This window comes from Cygnus atratus, chromosome 8 (genome assembly GCF_013377495.2).
Source record: "Cygnus atratus isolate AKBS03 ecotype Queensland, Australia chromosome 8, CAtr_DNAZoo_HiC_assembly, whole genome shotgun sequence".
Lineage (NCBI taxonomy): Eukaryota > Metazoa > Chordata > Aves > Anseriformes > Anatidae > Cygnus > Cygnus atratus.
Window position 1 is genome coordinate 22,387,342 of NC_066369.1, and position 21,229 is coordinate 22,408,570.

The 21,229-nt window shown below is 50.2% G+C and overlaps 1 protein-coding gene across 4 annotated transcripts in view; it reads left to right on the plus strand.

Moving 5' to 3' along the window:
• Window positions 1–21,229, plus strand: part of RNF220 (ring finger protein 220) — a 188,520-nt gene that overhangs the window by 122,937 nt on the left and 44,354 nt on the right. For 2 of the 4 annotated variants that reach the window (XM_035537837.2, XM_035537838.2), the window contains 4 exons: window positions 5,452–5,547; window positions 9,332–9,374; window positions 17,252–17,373; window positions 18,394–18,526. In XM_035537837.2, the coding sequence (XP_035393730.1) occupies window positions 5,452–5,547; window positions 9,332–9,374; window positions 17,252–17,373; window positions 18,394–18,526 (394 nt within the window). Of the gene's footprint in view, window positions 1–5,451; window positions 5,548–9,093; window positions 9,176–9,331; window positions 9,375–17,251; window positions 17,374–18,393; window positions 18,527–21,229 lie in introns of those variants that run through there. The other 2 variants (XM_035537840.2, XM_035537841.2) reach the window with 2 other exon arrangements.

Sequence of the window (21,229 nt, forward strand, 5' to 3'; positions counted from 1 at the left end):
GCTACCTAAGAGTGCTTTTTGCCACTGTCAGGCTGTGGAAGTGAAGCTCCCCAGCGCTTGCTGTGGGTTCATCGTCCCCCCTTCACTTCTCCTGCACATTGCCTTTCCCACCAATGGCCCAGCTGCCAGAAAATATTGGAGCAAGGGGCCAAGGCCAAGCCCTCTTCCTTACACCCAGCAGATGCCAGCGGTCGCTTTGCTGAGGTTTGCACCTTGGGTGCCCCCAGACCTCCACCGTGCTGCAGCCCCATGATCCCCCACCCGCCCTGCAGTTTTACAGCCTCGCAGAACAGTTTGAGAGAGAATTACAGCACCTAGAGGGAAATTTGACCACTAAAGCCCTCCAAGGAAAAAGAGCTTTGAAGCAAGCAAGATTTGGAGCCTGAAACCTTGATGGAATGGCTGTGCTAAGCCCTTGCCAGCCGCCTGGCTCGAGATGAAATTTCCAGCGTGATCATTTAACTTCTGCGTATCATGTCTGGTGGTAGGAGCAGGGGCTGGTGTCGGGGCCCCAGGGCTTTGACTCCTTCTCTTGTGTCAGGGACTCACTGCGGGGGGAGCTCAGGGATGTCACACTCCTCCCTCTAATGCTGATTTACGAGAAAAGATTAAAAAGCCAAATATGAACACTGGGGCAAGGCTACAGCCGAGCCGGGGACACGAGAACAGCCCACAGGTATGCGAAGGAGGGGAAATTACCTCAGATGCGTGTCGGCTGCCAGCTTGGGGTGACAAATACCAGAGCCACTCCAACAAAAATCTCCACCAGGTTTTATTCCATAAAGCAAATCACCCTGTGAACAAAGCCCCTCGCTCCCTTTGGGCCAAACAGCTGTGCCCTCCCCTTGGTCCGAGGGATGCTGCGTCCGGCAGGAGGAGCACACAGGGATGTGGTGCGGGGTTTCTGTCCCAGATCCACCAGGACCAGGGCTCTGTCCCCTCCATCCTGGTGTCTCCACGGGCAGATCAGCTGGAGGGGGCTCCCTTCCCCTCTGTGCCTTGCCCCAGGGGGCCCAAAGCTCCACTGCAGTCCCTGGTGCAACTGTAGCATGCACGGAAATAAATCAGCAGCTCACTGCTGACACCGTTATTTCTGCTCGCTATTCACACCCTTCCTACGTTTAAGCTTTTCATCCCCAGCTCCATCCCACCTTTATCTCTGCCAGCTAAAAGCCACTGGACAATTTTGCCTCTCGCTTTCCCGGGAGCAAATGTAGACCCTCAGAAAGCTTCTAGGAAAGTCAGCTCTAATAGTGGCATCTTTTTGTCAGGGATCCTCCAGCAACAGCGTAACAAATGGCTAGCAGAGAGAAGGGGGAAAATCGCAGCCAGGCCTGGTATCACTCATTGCTTTCGGGTTACAGTTCCCAAGTGATAACAGCTATTAGCAACACTTTGACGGCTTCCCTACCGTGGAGGGGAGGGCAGGAGACAGAAAACATGTCAAGCCATCACCTCCATGTTAAGTGATAAGTACCTATTTAGGCGGCAGAGTTAAAGCTGAATGCATCAAGCAGGGAACACTTTGTGCCAAAAAAAAAAAAAAAAGGAAGAAAAAAAAGAAAAGAAAAGGACCATATAGATACATAAAAAGCAGAGTTAGGATATTTGTTCTGCTGACAGCAGCTGTGATGGATCGTTTAAGAAAAATAGACTCCCTGTGTTTTTCCAGGGCTATCAGAAAGCTGGAGTCCAGCACTTTAACACTCTCAAATGACCGGCCTTGAGAGGAAGCGGGATGTCAGCGGTGCCGATGCTGCCCCAGCGAGCAGCTGGGGTTGGGGCTGGCGGTTTCCATCCATCCCTCGCTCCAGCAGCTGCACCCAGACACACGTGCCCTCCTCGTGCAGCTCCGACCCCGCACTGCACGGGCAGCCGGGGAGCGATGGAGGTAACGTTGTGCACCTCTGGCTCATGCCAAACCTGCCGAGCACCGAAACGGGGAGGATGGAAAAGCCGAGCGGAGCCGTGGCTGCCCAGCAAGGCAGGAGGGGCAGGAGGAAGGAGCGAGCACACGGCTCGGACAAGATTGATGGCCTCGTTGCCATTAAGAAAAAAATTAGCCGGTGGCGGCTATCATATTAAAGGGTGAAGAAGCCGTGAATTATTTTCTTAAAGATCTTATCACTTACAATGATAATTTTACCTTCCAAAAGGCCACTTTTAATGAGGCAAGCCAGGCAAAAAGTCATGATTTAATGCCAGATTTTTTTTTCCAAACACATTTTACTGCTTTTTTGTCCATGTTTAAAAAGCGCCGGTGACCTTTTTTTATTTAGCTTGCCCCAGGTGTAATGCTCAGGCTGATCCTCTCAGGGTTTATAACCTCCGCAGAGAGTGCCTTTACCCAATGGAGAGATGATTTAAAGGGGAGGGAGAAATATGAGGCTGCACGGTGGCTCACACGAGCATCTTTGACACCGGGAGCTGTGGTTTGCCAGGGAAGGGGGCACCAGGGAGAGGCGGACGCTCTCACCCCGGCAGCTCAAACTCTTCCCAAACTGGTACCCAAGGAAACGAGCGTGGCACACCTGTCTGCACGCAGAGCGTGCCATGCCTCATTTTTGGGGTGGGAAGCCAGAATTTGGGTGTGCCCTGCAGCTTAGGGGTGCATGAGGGCTGGGAGGGCAGGTGCAACGCTGCCCTTTTCCCCTGCAGCCGTCTTCCCAGATGCTGGTGGTGAGATGGAGCAGGGTCGTGTCACTGTCACCAGCACCTGGGAGGGAGCGAGCCCCAGCTTGGCCACACATCCTCACCACTTAGCCCCTGGGAAACAGCCCCAATGTGACGATTTGGGAAAAGAGAGGCCAAAATCAGGAGGGCAGAGAGCCTGGCCTGATGCAGAAGTGGAAGTCACCCTGCTCTCCAGCACCTTTCCCAATCTCTCAGCCCTTAAGCCTGCTTCCCCGCGTGCCCCGCGGCCGTCCCACCGTCACGGGCTGCAAGGCAAAGTGTGCCACGTCTCAGGGAAATGAGAAAAACAAATGAAGTCGAGTTTCCTAACAGCGAAGGAGAAGTGTGACTTGGCATCTCTAACGCCGTGCTTAACATGCCGGCAAGGTATTTAAAATTGAAGTGCTTGCACACAATTTAAAAATAGACAGTTTATTAATCTAAACTGCAAGTGTATGTAGAAGAGGCCTCGAGATTGACATCTTTGGGATTAGTTTAGCCCTGCGTTTTTCCAGAGGTCATCGCCATGGTGCTCAGGAGGTTTGTGGAATAAATGGGGCCGGCGTTCTTCCCGGGACCACACGCTAAAAACTAATACATAACGTTTAATTTACTGTCTCCATAGCTAGCCCAACCATTTTTCACATAATAATATTGGATTAGAGCTACCAGAGGCTGAGGGGGGAGCTGGAGGCGGGGAGGGTTTGTCTGTCTGTCGGCTAGGAATGGGGAGATGGGTATTTTTTCCCCTTCTCCAGAATACATTGGAAGACGAAACACATTTAACCCTCCCAGCTCCAGGGCGCTCAGCTTATTAGGGGGGAAGGGGCATTAACACTGCTGCAATCAGGAGGTTGTTCCGACTCGCACCTGAAGGCTTTGAGTCCCTCCAATTGAAGGGACACGTGCAATCCTGCTTCAAAAACGATCTTCTCCTCTCAGAAAATAAAAATAAATAAGTAAATTATACCAGGAGCATTCTGCAGAAATTCTCCTGGTAGCTCTGCACAGCTGATTAGCGGATAATTGAGCACCCCAGCGGGGCAATTCCCCCATGACCCCTCTCACCCAGCACCCCAAATCCTCCTCCCCGCCTGCACCCCCGGCCTGCCCTCCCTCCATGCGCACACGCCGCTTTGCTTCCCTCGCCAGGCAGGCTGTCCGAGCCCGGGGATCACATCCTGCTGACTGGACGGATTTGTATGCTGAGTCATTCTTCCCCTTGCTCGTATCTTTCCAAAAAATGCACATTTTTTCACGTTTCATTTCAGCCCAGAGGCAAATGTTTCTGGAATGCTTGCCTTTCTCCAAGGTATTATGCTTTTTAATAATGTTGTCACCACACTTGACCTGTCCAATTCAGATGATATCTACACTTCCCTTTGCAAACATACACATCTCCGAGCAGTCATTTATTGTTGGATCTTGCCAGCTGATTCTCGGAAACAAACATCTGGAGAGCTGTGCTTACGGTGTATATTTTTTACAACGTAGCGTGCCGTATTTAACCTAGTTTAGCTAATTTATATTTTAAATTAGAATTTTAAATTGGATTTCCCCTTCAAATTCTTCTAATAATAAACTTCACTTACAACTCAGTGTACATTTTTTTAAATGCTGTCAAACTCCTGCAGGAATTTTCCCGCTCGGGTTCACTGCCTGTAGAATTTAGACTTACCCACTATTGACTCGAAGTTTATCAGCGATTTCTTAGGTCTCAAACATCACTGATCTTTTTAACCTTCTAAAAGGCCCTTTTTTTCTGTGCCGCTTATTAAAATAAATAGCATCATTACAGAATGAAGAGGTGGTTGTGCTGCTGAGAGCTTTAGCGCGGTGTACAAAGCTACGGAGAGATGTAGTGGAACTTGCAGTGGTGGACGAGCGTGCGCTGGCGTTGCTCCCTGCCAGCACACCCCCGTGTTGCTGTATGGTTTTTGTAGATTTCTGGGGCGTTTTTTTTTCATCAGGGGACTCTCCTGGACCCTCTGTGGCATTTGCAGGGCAGTGTGTGTCTGTGCAGTGCTCTGACACTGTGTGCTGTACAACCAGAGATAAATTATCAGGCACCTGGGAAGCCTCGTGCGCAAGATGCTCTCCCAGCACAGGAGGGGCACACGTAGAGCAGCGTTTGCTGCCGTGGCTGTTTCATTGCCTCCCCCAGCCCAGGAGTGCTGGGCAGCCTTTATGGCCCAGGGATGCATGCTCATGCTTTCCCTGTAAATAGCTCATCCGTCAGATGGGGCAGGGGAGGGCTGATAGGAGAGAAAGCAAATTTAAGATGGTTCTCATCAGCTGAATCACTTTAAATCGCAGGTCCCCTGGGCTCTGGGCTGGTGTCTGCTTCTAAAACTGGCAGCGCGTGTTGAAAGCAGCGTCAGCCTGGCCTCCCTTCTCCAGCCAGCAAACCTGTTGGCCTTCGCCCGGCACAGGTTATGGGGTGCTCCCGCTGCCCCTCCTCGCACATCGCTTTGAGCAGAGAGGTGCCACATAACAGCACGGGCTGGTTCTGCCCCCAGCCGCCACACCAGGGACAACACAACCGGCCCTTTCATTGCCCGATGTGTTTGCACTGGGCTGGAGCACGCAGCAGCCCCTGCAGCCCACCCCATCACAGGGCAGGTGATAAAATCCCTGACATGTGAAGTGTGAAGCCACCCCCACGTTGCAGCAGTCCCCACGCCAGGCGGACGCGCTCCCCGCATCTTTGAGGGCAGCTTAGCACGGGGCAGAGAGCCCGGCGATGCTCACAGCATGAATTTCTCCTTTCTCTCGCAGTCAATTTTGTTGTCGGCCTCAATCAAGCGGGAAGGAGACTCTCCGACAGCATCGCCCCACTCCTCGGATGACATCCATCACTCGGACAGATACCAGGTAAGCAGGCAGACACCTACTACTCTCCGCCGTAGCCGGGGAGCCAGCTCGCCCCAGCGCCCGCAGCTCTCCAGGAGCTCCCCAGCTCTCAGCTCTGTACCAGTGCCCAGCCCACCTGCCTGCAAACTGGGGACACAACCACTTTGTCCTCGCACGGCCACAAAGGCAGGCTTTTGTCTGCGGGGTCCTCCCAGCTCTGGCTTTTAACCACAGCTGTGCAGAACTACTTTAAATCTTTGTAAAGGTTTCTGTTGCATTATATTCGTCATCCCTGCCGTTGCTATGGCTGTGTTTGTCATTACGTACCCCATGCCACCACGAAACTTCCAGAGAAGTGATTTTTTTTGTAGAAGAGTGAATGATGTCAGCCCGCAGCAGGCCAAAATTCTCCGTTTCGCTGGTGTGCCGCTGCCCAGCAAACTGACTCATGACTCCCACCCAAATTTTGGACCATCTACGACCATGCCAGCATGTTTTGTAATCCTGCAAGAAATCTTGCTATGCCCAGGGAAGTAGCAGGTCTTGACTTGTTGCAACGCACTGAGTGAAAGTTCAGGGAGATGGAACAAGAAAGGATGAGGAAGGCAGCAGCCTGAGTACAGCTCTGCTTGTTGGATGTCTGTGTTTTGGGGGCAGGCTGGCAAGCTCGACTCCAGTTCGAGACAGCTCCAAACAGTTTGGCTGCGAGTCTGTGCTCAGCCACTGGCTTCAAAACTCTGAAAGGCAACAGATAAAATAACTGTAGCCTTTAGCACAGACCCAAGCATTCCTCTACTTGCCATGGGGACAGGCTGGGTGGGCCATAGCTGTACCAGCCTGGCATAAAACCATGACCCTATATGCTATCCTATCCCTATATCCTATCCTACATCCATGACCCTATGTCCTTGGCAGTGACACCCTGTGCCCAAGGTCAGGGCATCCTGCATCGGACACTTCACACGTGCCAGGTCTGCATTTGGAGCTGCAGGAGAGGCTGATGGCCACTGTCGGGGGTCTAGCCCAGCAGCCCCAACTAACACATGTGCTCCTGCATATGGGCCTTATTAGTAGCAGAAAGCTGCATTTGTTGCCCATTATTCTGCCCTCTGTCCTACTTATTGGTGATATTATCAAATAAGGGCCGAATCCTTCAGGTTTTGCTACATACTCCAACGTAGCCGTCGGTTCTAATTTGGTGTCACATCACGGTTGCTTTACCCTTGTATGAATGATGAGACCTGGTGCAAAGTAAGAGAAGCAAAACCCACAGAAGATACAGAAATGCCTCATTCAGGTAATTCATCTCTCTTTCCCGCCTACTTAATAAGTAGGCTAATAAATAAATTATGTTCCATCCAAGAGGGTGTGGAAAAGACTTTTGCAATGGCCCCGTTTGTTCAAGAACACCCCTCCTTCCCCCATTCCTCCAGATTTCAGTCTCTGTGAAATTGGCGGTCCCTTGCAGTCCTCTGTTCCTATAAATTTTTATTATGTCATACTTGAGGACAAATATTCTCAGCAGAAGCCCCCTCTATGTGCTGAGCCTAGCTGGTCTCTAATGTGCTTTAAGTTTGTGAGTGTATTTTATGGAGGGTTGCAGCCCTTAATGCAAATGCGTAATGGGAGTTGTAAGTCCGCACTGCAGGGAGAAAAGACCTCTGGGGCCTGATTTTCATTTACACTTACGCTGGCTGCTTTATGCTGCTCTGGCAGCATAAAGGGACCTCAGAGTGGGTGCCAGGGTTGTGTAAAGCCTCTGCGTATCCTTAATAAAGCCACAACATCAATGAGAATTCAGTCTTCCTGGCTTACCGAGTGAAATGCTCAGGAACCAGAGCAGAAGGCTCTCAGTGACTTTAAAGGTTGCAAAATTTAACTTTCCATATGCAGAGGTGTGCTGGGATTATGCCTGTCCCTTGTGTTTTTTGTGATCTAATGGCAAATATGCATTGTATTAGTAACATGCTAGGATGGGAGTTATTGGCGTATAGCTTTTCAGAATTCCTATGACTCGCTTTTCTTAGTCCTCATGCTTATTTACCATGGGGATATTTAGGGAAGAAAGAGATTTGTGAAATGGAGTGCTGCAGGAATACTGGCTTGCACAGTGCTTGGGCTGTCTGCATTGCTCCCGGCACAGAGAGGGAGTTGGGTAGCTGCAGGACATGGGGAGGGGGTCTCCCCTTGCCTCCCCCACACCAGGCCTGGTTGCTGGAGTTTGCCACGTGGACAGTGTTCAGATGACGGGGTGGCAGCTGGCACAGTGCAGGCCTTTGTTGTATGGGTCACTGGTGGGTGCTCTTCTTAGGTAGAGGACGTCCTGTCAGCTGGGCTTCTCCTGTGCTCCAAGAAAAAATAAAGCCATTTTGGTTAGACTTAGATTCAACCCTTCCTTGTATCCCCAGTAGAAAAATCAGCAGCAAATTATAAATCATTTACCGTGTAGGAAAGACAACATTTCAGGCTTAGAGGGGGACCACCTTGCGTGGACCAGCCAAGCCTGCAGAATACTTGTGGCTGAGGAAGTACAAATGAAGGCCTAAAACCCTTGTCTAGGAAAGGTGCCTCCCTCCACCAGAGCCTCACTGGCCACAGCACCTCCTGAATAGACAGCTTAATTAATGAAAAGGGTAAAACCAGCGATGATCAGCTTAGATTTTGTAAGCACGGATATGAAGATAGGGCTGCATTTCAACTCGTGGACGGAGCTGGGACGTACCACGTTAGGCAGCGTTGCGCAAAGCCTACTGGCCAGCACCTGGCCTGACGAGCTGCCCATAACCTTCTGACACAACAATTTACGTGTGATTTTTATTATTGCTATTTCCCCCTGAGGAGGGCTGAGCGGGTTGTCGGGCGGACACCCTAAAAGTGGGCTCGAGGTGTCGAGGTGCTGAGGGGACACTGCAGAGAAGGGCACTGGGTGGCACTGGTGCACACAGGCACGCGTGTGGCCCTGGGGCCGGTCACCGCGGCAGGACGCAGGGAAGGCCCCAGCGCGCCCTCGACGGCCACTGAGGCGCGGGGAGGCCCTGAGGCCGCCTGGCCCTGAGGGAGAAGGCCCGGAGCAGCAGCTGATTGGCCAGCACCACTGGGTTCCAGTCGATCCCAAGGCCCTGATTGGTCACTGCTGTTGGACCTGAGGTGCTCCCGCTCCCTATTGGGCAAGGAGCGAAGCCTGCGGTTGCTCCTAGGCCTCGATTGGCTGCGTGGCCCTGCAGGGCAATTACCCCCGAGTCCTGATTGGCCGCCCACCCTTTGCCTTCCACGTACCCCCGATCTCTGATTGGCCAACCCTTCCCGGCTTCCAGCTCTGATTGGCCGGGGGTACGAGGAGGGAGGGAGGGGGAGAGAATCTCGGGGGGGGGGGGGGGGGGGGGGCGTGCTGCCGCCTGCCGGTTGCCATGGGAACTCCCTCCTCCGCCGGCTGAACTTTCACCCGCTCGGCGGCGGGTCACATGACCGGGGCCAACATGGCGGCGGCCGCCGGGGGCTGAGCGGCGGCTCCTGCCGGGCCGGGCCGGGCCGCGCCGCATCCGCCCGCATCCCGGGCCGCGGGGGGGGGGCCGCCGCTCCGCCGCCCCGCCGCCCGCCCGCGGCTATGCAGAGCGGCACGAGGGGGCCCGGCGGCGGCGGCCGGGAAGAGGTGGGGGCGCGTGGCGGCGTGTGGCGGCGGGGGAAGGCCCGCTGCCTTGTCCCGGGGGGTGGCCGGGCCTGGGGCCTCGTTCCCCGGGAGGCGGGGGGTGGGGGGGGGGCGTTTAGCGGGTCCTGACGCTTCTCCGCTCTTGTGTCCCCTCTGCAGACTTTCCTGCGGGTGCGAGCCAACCGGCAGACGCGGCTGAACGGTGAGTGCGGCGCCACGGCGTGCCCCCGCCCGCAGCACGGCCCGCCCCGCGCCCCAAACCTCCCCCCCCGGGGGGCCCGGACTCCCCCCCCCCCCCTCCCGGCCTGGCCGCCTCCGGCAGCCCTTCCCCGGCTGCCAGCCCCCCCGGGACGGGATTTCCACCGCCCGGGTCCCCCAAGCGGGGCCGTGCGCAGGGCCGGGGCCCGCCGCCGTAAGGCCCGGGGCCCCGTGCTGCGTTTCCACGGCTCGCCTGGCAGCATCGAGGTCTCGCAGTAAACTTTTAAACCAGCAGCCTCGGAGCCTCTGGGCGTGCTTGCATCTGACGTCATGGTTGTTGTGGGTTTTTTGTTTTTTTTTTTTTTCTCTCAAACCCGCGGATGCTGGTGCGTTGCTTTTAATCCCATATTTCTGGGCGTTTATAACAGCAAGAGGACAAATACATTTAGTGAAAAGTGTTTTAGTACCCAAAAACTTAACCAGAGACCATTTTCTTTCAGAGACATCCATCTCTGTGTTTGTAAATCAAGCGTTACTTTCTTTACTTGAGCTGAAGAAGTTCAAACTCTTCCCAAACTTCAGAGAAGTCAGAACTTACCACGTAAATAATAACAATATTCTGTCATCTGATGTTACAGATGACCAGCTTTAGCTGGCCTAATAGGTACCACTTAGCTTAGTTTTTCAAGCCACCAGGCTTGTCAATCTTGAGCTTCCTGCTGTGATAGCGTAGGACGACATCGGTGACATTGTGATGATGCCGTTTAGTTAGAAAAAGGTAAAGATATCTTTACAAAATAGCAAAAAGCTTTAGATTGTGCTGATGCTAAAATAGTGTACTTAAATTTGAAGTGCTACATTTAGTATAATCTTAAATAGAGGTTTTATGAAGTTACTGGCCCGATGTCCTTACAAGGAATATACACCTGAGTTCAGAGATGGCTCGGAGACTCTGAAATACACGCCCTGAGGGCCAGAACCTGTGAACTCTTGAAGGTCTGTCAAGTCATACATTAAAGAGATGAGTTACCTTGCATCAATTTTGGGTAATTGTTGGCATGTGAGCACTACCAGATGAGCGCAGTGAGCTGCCAGCGTTTGCAGGTAGTCCCCTTTCCTGACACAGATTTCAGATGACTGAAATGCACTCGGGTGTTACCCTGCAGTGACTTGTTTTGTGTGACAAAGGTCTCTGGAGTCAGTGATGTCAAACTGTTTCTTCATCGTTTTTGGATAGTTCAGTCCCAGCTCACACCTTCCGCCTTTTTTGAGGCCAATAATTTTATTTAAAAAGAGTCTGAGCCAGGCTTGAGAGCTTCTTGGCATTGTGGAGTCCTTCAGGATGAATGAAAGCTCTTGATGACAGCGTGCTCTGCTGAACTGGCTCAGCGGGGCTTTCTGCTTTTGACTTCAGCCCGACGAAGGGCTGCAGCACAGGCAGTGTGGGCTGTGATCTAGGAACTCCTCTTGGGCCCTGTTTTGGGATGTTTTTGTGAACCTGGGCTTGTCAACTACAGGGAGTCTCAAGTCTGCTCAGCATTTGCATTGCTTTTGGTGAACCCTTTACTCTGTATATATATTTTGGGGTACAGTCAGAAGAACTAACAGCCGTATTGCAGGTGAGGGCATTTGATTAATTTATGTATAATGCACTTCTAATTCTGGTGTTTCCTGGCTGTTCAGCTCTATACCCTAACAGTACTAGGTCCAGAAGTTAGGAAGCTGAGTGCAGAAATATTAGCTGAAATGCTTTGGATCACAAATAAAGTCAAGCTGGATCAAAATTGGTTCCTCCTGACCTTAGCTTTCCATGACTCTTTATTATTATTGCTCACAGAAGATCACATAGTGATGCCTGGCTCACTCCTGTGCTGTTAGATTAGTATCCAGCCAGATGGTTGGATACGTGTACAGCTCCTTTCAGTGCTTATGACCACCAGACTCTGCCTGCTTTCTTCTTTCCTCCTCAACTGTTGTTTGCACTAAAATAACTCGTGGTATCCATAAGCTTTGCCACGTTATTGTTAAACAGTTATTTAAGCACTGTTGCTCCAGATGGAGAACACTTGAGTACTGTGGGGGAAAAAAAATGCTTATTTGTCTATATCTTGTGTTTTAATGAGCATCTAATCAATCACACAATTTTATAGCTTGCTCTGTGAGATTGATTTCCTTATCCCTGTCAGTTTACATTGTCAGAAATTTTGTAGGACTTGTCCAAAGACATCTGGCTCTTTGTTGAATGTTCTTATGGACACACTGAAGAAACTTCGCATATAGAAAACTCAGTCTGTCTGTCAGTGAAAAATGTACCATTTTGTTTGTTTCTGTTACGTTCTAAAGGTATTTTTCAGTATCATTGCTACCAGTTTGTCGTGGTATCTCTAAAGTTTCTTACCAGCCGAGCTCCAGGATCGCTTTGGGAAACTCCTCCTGTGAAAGGAGACCCGTGGTGTTTGCTCTTCTCCCACGTTGTCCTTGACTCAAATCTCAGCTGCCCTGGCTTTCTGTGCCTGAGTCCCGTCAGATCTCCTGGTTTTGTTTCATCCCATTGTGGTCGCTTCAGGCAGTACAACAAGAGCTAAGAGAAGGTAAAGAGAGGGGCGTCTTCCGTGAGCTGCTGTTGGCCTGGCTGCCAGGTGATTAGGTCCCGATAGTTACGTGGTTTGCAGGCACCTGACACTTCAGGATTTTAATTCTGTAGGTCAAGCTTTTAACTTAAATTGAGCTGTAAGTAAGGTGAATGCATTTGCAAGCTTTGGAGCAGCAGATTAATGTTCTGTCTTTCAGGCTCTTGACTGAGTGTTTGTATCCGAAGCTCCCCATCAGTCTCAGTGAGCTCATCCAGCACCTTTCACCTGTGCTAAACTCACTTTGCAGAGGCTGTGTCCTCACGAACCCAGGAGTATGAGACGCTGACTCCTTACAAACCCGTGTGCGAAAGAAGGCGTTTCTTTCATTTGCCTTGTTTCCAGTGTCACCAAAGTCGGAACTTTTAGCCACCCTGCAAATTGGTGCTTATGGAATTTAACCTGCTTAGGTGCTCGTTCAAAATCAGAAGCACAGAGTTACCCGTTAGTCTATCAGAACATGGATTCTGCAGGTCAAGGCTGTGCCGCCCTCAGAGAATAGTGTCAGACGGAAGATTGCTGAACATTATCTGTGTGGAAGTTTGGCCGTGCAAATGTGAAAGCCCCATTGAGACCCTTCTGTGAATTTGGCCCTTAATGTTCTCTCTCAGGCAGATGAGCAGCGAATTACACATAAGGTCTGAAACAGATTTATTCTTGACCATCTGTTTTCCTGCTCTAGCGTGTTCTTGAGGTGGCTTTTTGTACTCGGCCGTTGCTGCCTTTGTTCCTTGGATCAGATGCTCCTCGATAAGTTGCTCAGCCCCAGAAGCTCTTTGTCATAAGTCCAACAAAGCGTAAGCGCTTCTTAAAACTTTTGCAGTAGATTTGTAGAGAGTACGTGCTCGGATATCTTCGACTCAAACTGAGGGGTGTTTGCAAAGCCGGCATTCTCGGCGGAGCTACAGAGTAAGTCCTTACAAAGCTCCTTTTGCAGCTGCCTGGGAGATCGGTTCCAGTACTGATGGTGCCCCTAATGGAATGCCAAAGGGTTTCTTGTTGGACTTGAACCAGCACCAGCACATCGTGGGCTTCTGCAGCTGACGATGGGTGGGGGAGGGATAAAGCTAGACGGTTTTCACCGGAAAGGAGACAAAAATGTTTCCATTTAATTTGATTGGCCTGCCATTGCAGGAGCTGCTAATGATGTCTGCATGGGGCTCAGGGGACCACTCAAACTGGTGGAAGGAATCATAAGAGATATTGCTAGTAACTTAATCATCTCCTTCGATGCTGCGGGAGAGCTTTGTGTAGTGTCCACCGCTGGATGCTCTGTAAGAGCACTCCTGAGGTAATTAGACTGCCCTGTCCTGAAGGTGAATTTTTGGTTACCGGGGAGGGCAGCAGTGAATGCTGAAACCCGTTAGCTTTTCTCCCAGGAAACTTTCGTGGGCTAGAGGATAACCTGATCTGTAGGCATTAATAAGGTTTAGCCTAGGTAGGAAGAGCCCGCTGTGAGAAAAGATGCTGGGTCCCTTCTGCCCGTAAAGCAGCAGTGCCTGGCTCCTTCTGTCCCTTCTTCTGGGAAGGCAGGGGCCTCCCAGAGGCGCAAGGAGCTTTGGAAACCCAGGTGCCAGTTTGGCTCCTCTTTCTCCTGTGCAAGCAGCCTCTCACCTGATGCAGGCCAGAATGAGAATGAGCCCACGTTAGAAAAGGGAAGCTTCCTTAGCCAGCTCCTAAGTTACGATGGGAGATGTTAACGTAGACCCGGGTCCTTGCAAAGGGTCACCTTGAAAGGTGCCCTTCGTGGGTGGGGGCCACCTTCCTGGGAGCTTGCAGGCTCCCAGCACAGTGCTGGTAGGGCTCAGAAAAGAGGCTGTGTCGTGCTCCCTGCTGGTGGTGTCAGCAGAGCAATGCTACGAGGGGCCGTGAGAGGACAAAGTGCTCGACGCTTTAGTGCAACCTGAGGGAGAGCGCGCCCAGCAAGAGCACTGCGTAAAGTATGTCTGTGAGAAGTGGGACCTTCAAGGTGCTAGAAGCCCTCGGATGGCCTAATAATAATTATTAATGTTAATAAAAAGTAGCGAACTCCTCACCTCCTGGCAGAAGGCTGGAATAATAACTACAGAGTCTTTGTTCAGGTGGAGATAAGAAGGGGTCAGCCCCGTGCAAAGCCCTGCTTCCCTGAGCTCAGTCCTTTGCAGCCAGCCCTCCTCCGGCTGTGTTTTTATCTCCCTGAATTACAAGAGGGAATGGCTTTTTTTTTTTTTTTTTTCCCCTCTCCCGCCTGCGACAGGAGTGTGGGGGAGAGGGATTAGTGAGCTAATTAGAAATGATTGCATCTATCAACACTAATTAACAATCCTGTGGTCTCACTCGCGTGTTCTTTTGAGCTGTTCCCCGTCGGGACAGCGCCACAGTCACCCCGTGCCTTTGGGGCCGCTCTGTCCCCGCTGCGCTGATTGGAAGTGATAGCCGGGTATGGAGAGCGCTGCTCGGGTCGGGCTTCGGAAGCTGCAGCATTGCCTTTCCTTTTCTGCTGTCACCAGGGGCGCCCCGAGCCTCCGTGGGCACGGCGCTGCCGCTGCTAATGACCACGGAATGAAAATGGCAGGGGGATTGGGTTTCAACACCTCTTCCCGTCCAGTGGCTCTTTCACTTGTGGCACTGGAACTGAAAGGGCTGCTTCTCCGAGAAGCTAAAGGAGCCGCGAGAGGAGCTGTCCGCTGGGTCTGGCGTGGAGCTGAAAGAGCCCGGCTCTGTTCCCGGCTCTGCTGTAGCACTTCTGCGAAGCAGGTGCTTGTTGTGGCAAAAGGGTCCCAGGAATTTACCGGTGCAAGGCCTAAAACACGGTGCTTTCCTTTTGTGCGTGGGCTGGAGGAGTCTGGCAGTAAAAAAAAAAATCCAAAATACTGATAAACGTCTCAGACAGACTGACTGACCTGGATTCATCCTACCCAGATATTTTACCTGCTTCTTCCCTCCATGTTTAAAACCAGGATGAGGTGAGGGAAGGATGTCTGTGACCAGGAGAGAGAGGGCTTTGTTTCTGCCTTCGTGCATTTTCCTCTGGTCAGATAGGTGTTTACTGGGGTATGGTAGAGTCAGATTCCAGCTTCCTCTCCTGTTTTGTGCTGGCTCTGCAGAGCTAATGAGGCAAGGAAAGAGCATCTGAAACTTGCGTGGAAGAGCCGTGCTGGAGGAGGCAGGTACTCACTAAACCAGAACTCCAGAAGTCTCTCACGCACTGAGGTACAAAGCAGACAGAGCATGGATTAACTGGGGCTGCTGCCGGTAACAGGGCTGCGTGACCTTGGCGGAGGAAGAGGAGGAGGGGTGGCTTTGGGGGCTTCAGGAAGGGAAGAGAAAACAGAGAAGCCGGGCGGGGGGGGCATTGTTTTATTTAAAAGTGGAACATAATTCTTTTGGGCACGCTGAAATCAGAAATAACACTTTGTAATTAATGTTTGCTTCTGTTTTGACTGAAGTAAAGCGGTTTACCTTCTGGAGTAAAGGTTGGCAGTATGAGGAAAATAACTGGTTTAAGCAGACGAAATAGGAGGGAAACTAGCAAAAATATCCTTCTGGGAGTACTGAACTACCTGAAGCGTGTGGAGGGGCAGGTGGGCTGTCTGCCTAGCGCGAGAGAGGAATGTGGAACTTCAGCAAACAAAATCCAGACAATCGCTGAAAGCGGTGTGCATTTACTCAAGAGGGTCGCTGTTGTTCCAAGTGCCAGGTCTCAGAAACACTCCTGCTTTAGTCTCAAGTCATCTCTTGTAGGAATGTTACACTTGCAGAGTCCTTTTCATGAAACCAGGAACACAGGTGTGTTATGGAGGGAGGGGGTTTTGGATTTTCTTCCAGATCTGCTCTTTCGGTGCAGAAGAGCATTGTCCGGGGAAGAATTTTTTGCTGTCTTAATCCTAGAGCATCACAGAGTGTAGGGGATGATGAGTATTCCTAATTCTGGGTTGTGGGGAAGCATGTCCTAACCCAGGCGAGTCCCACGTCCAGGGAAGCCGACAGGAAAGCCTTGAAAGGAGCCTTTCAGGTCTGTGTCGGTGCGCTCAGCTAAATCGTGACAAATCACTTGGTGATGTGAGTGCACTAAACTGACATATTTTTAGAAAACAATTGACAGAAACTCTCCCCATACCCGGGTAGGGTCCTGGCGTTCCAGCACCTTTCTCCTCGTTGCTGGCTGCAGGGAGCTGTTGATCTTCCAGTCCGCAGGCACAAAGGCTCTCAGAGCACGCCGCAGCGCTCGCCACGTCAGGAACGATTTCTGGCTAACGCAGCTTTTTGGTGGTGTCATCTCTCATTATCACTTGGGCTTTCCTTGGGCTTTTCCTTGTCTCTCATTCAGAATTTTGACCTTCCTTATTAATTAAACAGGAACTTTCCTGCAGCCAGTGATTGAGTTATTCGGTAATACCTGCCTAAAGCCATCATCATAAAGGACAGAAGTTCTTTTTAATGCAAATGATTCGTTTCCAGATGTTTTGATCACATTAAACGATGGCTCAAATTAACCAGAGATTGGATTAAGCAACAGGCTACCTTGGCTGCTTTTTCTAATCATTGTGATTCCTAACATGTTTGTTTCCTAGTGCGTGCCCTCAAGAAGGCGGTGTAGCCCCCAGTTTCTCTGCACATGTAAACAGTGAAATAATGGAGAGAGAGAAGCTATCTAGGATAGGTGCTGCATTTTTACCAGCAAGGATCTTTCCATAAACGTTACCTGCTACTAAGGTGTTACTCTGACTTGTTTGTGACAGGCTGGGAAGGAATTATTCAGGGTGTGCAGGTCCTGAAAGTGATTGTAACCCAACTTGTCCAAGGCTTCTGGGGCACTACACCAGCTCTCTGTGGTCTGAGCTAGTTTCTGTGTAGGGAGTGGGTGAGTCTCGCACTCAGGAGGCGTGATCCAGAACAGGGTTCAGTGGCTTGATCACTGAGACTTGAAAACAATTTCAGGCCTCCAAGAGAAAGTATTTTACCATGTGAATAACATACTTAGGGTTGTGCAGTAGGTGTTTGCTCTCCTAGCTCTTAAGTTGTGAGCAGCTGCCTTTCTGAAATCAGGTTACACTGAGCCCCAGGTTACAGGTTCAGTGTGGAAAGCACTAAGTACAATTCTCCATGCTGTTTAGGAAGTCAGAAAAGGGAGTTGCAATGGGATTTTCTGGTGTGAAATCTTACCGTTTCTGCCAACAAGGTTTGTTCTTTGGAACTGAGCACCCAGGGAAAAGTGGATCTGCAAACTTGACATGTCTTCCTTTTTTCTTTCCTTGGTTTCTCCATGCAGCTCGGATTGGAAAAATGAAACGGAGGAAGCAAGACGAAGGGCAGGTATGTCCCCTCTGCAGCCGACCTCTGTCAGGATCCGAGGAGGAGATGAGTAGGCATGTGGAACAATGCCTTGCAAAGGTAGAGGCGCAGCAGGATCGCCAGCTGCCATTCCCTTCTCCCTACTCCCAGCTTTGTCTGCAACTGACCTAATGTGGGGCAAAAACTAACATTGCTGAGCTCGCAGGCAATGCTAACCGTGTCTCCCTGAGATCTGTAGTCACTTGCCTTTGTCTTGGAAGATGGGTTTCTTCTGGATTTTCTCCTGTGTCGCATTAGTGACTTTTTTATTTCATGCACCCTTTCACCGTTATTGAAGTTGAAGTTGTAGACTGTGAAGGTAGAGCTATTGAAGTTTATGAAGCCTTTTGTAGGTCTTTATGCTTCCCGTGGAGCACAGCAAGAAGAGTTCTTTCTGATCTCTGCCTTTGACAACATTAGAATTATTTTTTGTTGGCTTCTTTTGTAAGAGTGGCACTTGTAAATGCTGCGTGACCACCTTACTCTAGGAGGTATGTTTGAGCAGAACCGTTCTCTTGCCGTTCTTCCCAAAGATGGGAATAACGAGGAACAAGTTCTAGGGGAAAGAGAATTGCCATAGGGCTTTTCACACTTGTTTTGCAGAAAAGCCTACAGCAGAGAACGAATTCGTTCTTGTTGCATCAAGGGGTGCATGATGTAAGGAGGGGTGTCTTCTGATCAGTACACCCAAATAATGTGCTCTGGGAGAACATTCCTTGCCAGTTCCTGTAGCTTGGGAGCTTCTCTGTGCTGGGGATCAAAGGAATCTGTTGCTTCTATGATAGAGAGGGAAATCATGCATGCAAAGTAAGGGAACGCATGTGAAATGCACGTGTGTCATTGTAGGAATGGGAGCTTAAATTTCTGTGCGCGAAAATGATGCCCCCTTGCCACTTCTGATCTTAAGGTTGTCGCGTTTGTCTAGTGCTGATTCACTTCTAGATGACTGGGGATGGGGGAGGGAAGCAGATGCTGCCCTGGGAACAGTCCAGCTTTTCTTCTCCATCCCACCCTGAGCTGTTAACCTCAAAGAGCTATTTCATGCATCTCAACGCTCTGCCCCTGCTTTACCCCGTGCAGAGAGAAGGTTCCTGCATGACTGAGGATGATTCTGTGGACATCGAGAACGAGAACGGCAACCGCTTCGAAGAGTACGAATGGTGTGGGCAGAAGAGGATACGGGCTACTACTCTCCTGGAGGGAGGATTTCGAGGTGCGCCAATGTTTTGGGGTCACTTGTGAATCATTCTGCTGTTGAAGTTGATAGTTGCTTGTCTTTGAAGGGAGGGACCTGGAAATCTCTTTCACAAAGGGTGGGACCTTACCCCTTTGCAAGAAAGTAAAGCAATTCCAGCTTTCTGCCCCTCTGGAATGATCAGAGTCAAAATTTCTGTAAACCTTGAACAAAAGCATAGCATTATTTCTTGCTCGAGAAATGTGGCAAAAGAGGGTATGAGTAGGAATGGGCAGAACGGGGAGATCATTTGGGGAAAATAGCTTCTTATATGTTACACGTAGTAAGATATACGTGGAAATATGTGAAGAGAGGGAAATAGAAATGAAATTGTAAAAATTCCCAGCCTGGAGTGACGAAAGCTGGTGTATCAGCCTCTGGTGATGTATTGAAGGTGACAGCTAAGTCGCTTTAGCACCTGCATAAAATATTAAAGGCCCGGTTGTGCATTTATCACTCCATCCCTTTTAAGGTTGATAAATGAGAATCCAGGAACCTGCTCTGCACCTCCAGCGCTGCAAGCCCTTAGGGCTCCCAGACAAACACATTTTATTTTTCCTTCTTCTTCTGCTCCTTCCCCAGTGACGGGGAAATCAGTTACTGAGGAGAGAGTGAGTTATGGCAAAATTTGACCTCTCGTGAGCTTTATTGGTGAATGTAATTTTAGCTGGAAACCTGGCCCCTTTCTTACACTCAGCCCTTTGGCCTCGAAGAGGAGGATTTACTAAACTGTTCTTTGGCACGAACCTCTGGCACTAAGGGGAGCCTCTCGCAAGCAATCCACGCAGTGCATGCCTAATGAGGGGAGGAAAGCTGGCTCCCTCCGTTCAATAAAGAGGATGGGATGTGATCTCTTCCTATATCAGCTTGGATTTTAATTTAAAATATCTCCAGGGGAAAGGCTACTAAGTAAGGGACTTGGACTTAAAAGCCAGTCATATGCTCAGTGGCGAACTGGCACTCCTGCTCTGCTCTTACCTTCCTCTGAAATTAAATTGTAGCAGAGCAGGTGATCAGGAGCACAGAGGTGAAGGAACAGCTTCTTCGGGTTTTAACAGCTACCCAGCAAAGCTCACATTGTTTACTTCCCATGTCTGTGGCCTTCATTTTTGTAACTTTCTTTTTTCCCAGTGTGGAGGGCTGAGTCTGTGATTCGAGGTAGAGTTCTGATGAGACCGTGCGGGGCCTTAGGCTTTTCTTTAGTACAGTTATTACAATCAGTAGTAGGGAAGTGTGGGATGCCTCTATGTCACTGTCACTACTGGTCCTGATGAGAAAAGCTACTCAGGTCATTTCTGATGCTCTTTCTGCACAGTTTTCTCCTTCACCCTCACCAAACAACTGAGTTTTTGAGAACACTCTTCCAGTTCCTTTGGTCCTGACATTGTGGTGTCTTCACCTGGATAATATTCCCAGGCTGTATAAATGCAGAGTACTTACTCCTTGGTACTTCTTCCTTATTTTAACTGGAACTCTCAGATGTGCTATTTGACGTTATATAAACCACCAGAGGTTAGCTGGACTTTAGAAACAGTCAGGGCTGTAACCTCTGCTAGATGGCTGCATGTGCACAGATGGTTGTTTCTGTATTTGATGCACAGAAAATAGCCTTGTTTCCATCAGGAATTACGAGGTCTGTCTCTGAGACCTTCATGACACCTTGAACGTTTAGTTACACGGACAGATCCAGAAAATGATCAGAAATCTAGAACGGACTAGATACAATTGAGACACCCTCTGTAGTTGCTCTGATGGGAAGGACATTTGGATTATACTCCTTCCCCTTTTGGTGCAGGATGTTCTTCCCTAAGCAGGGAACATTTTCCCACCAACTTTCCACCTCGTGTTTTGAGATGACCGTCTAATATCTGCAGGCTACCTGCCTACCCTACACAAGAAGTTTCCATAAAACTTGGGATGCAAAGCAAAGCTGGGATGATCTGACTTGTTAGCCGATTGTATTTCTTTTTAAGCAAGTTATACTTTTTCATGCTCCCGTTAGCGGTTCTCATGTTTTCTCTGGCTGCTGGCATACAGAGGTCTTCATCAGTCAGGCCTGCTTTGTGCACTCTCGAGTAAGCTTAAGGTGACTGTCTTTTTCCATTCTCTGCCCGTGCCGGTTCTTCCCTTGTTTTAGGGACAGAATCCCTAATGTACAACCCTGAAGCACAGCGCGACGTTTTAGAGATGCTCTCCGATGCTTAAACCTGCTTTGTCTGGAGTTGGCAAGGCCCTCGTTAACCCTCCTCACCCGAGGCTCTTTGTTTGGCTCCGTTCCCTTTGCTGAGAAGCGGCAGCGATGTGGAAATCAAAGGCCTTTCACAGTGCCGGACAGCCTTTGCCAGGCTTCAGGGATGTCACCAACGTCTGAAGAGTTGACGCGGGGAGATGCATAAAACCAGAGGGGAGAATAGATGGCCATGTGTCTCATCAACTTCGGTTTTAATGGTGTGTTGCTGTGAGGAGATGTCACAGCCGGGCGGTGAGGGGAGCAGGTCGCTGCGGCCATCTCAGAGGCATCTTGGAGCACCGGGCAGCCTCACAGAACTGGCTCAAACTTAGGCCCTGGCTGCTGTTTTTTTTATTGTTTCTTGGTTAATGGACAAAGTTTGTCACTCTCGAGGTGAAGAAAACTTTGTTAATTTTATGAAAGATCCCCTCAGGTTCTCAGGTGAGGGGAGG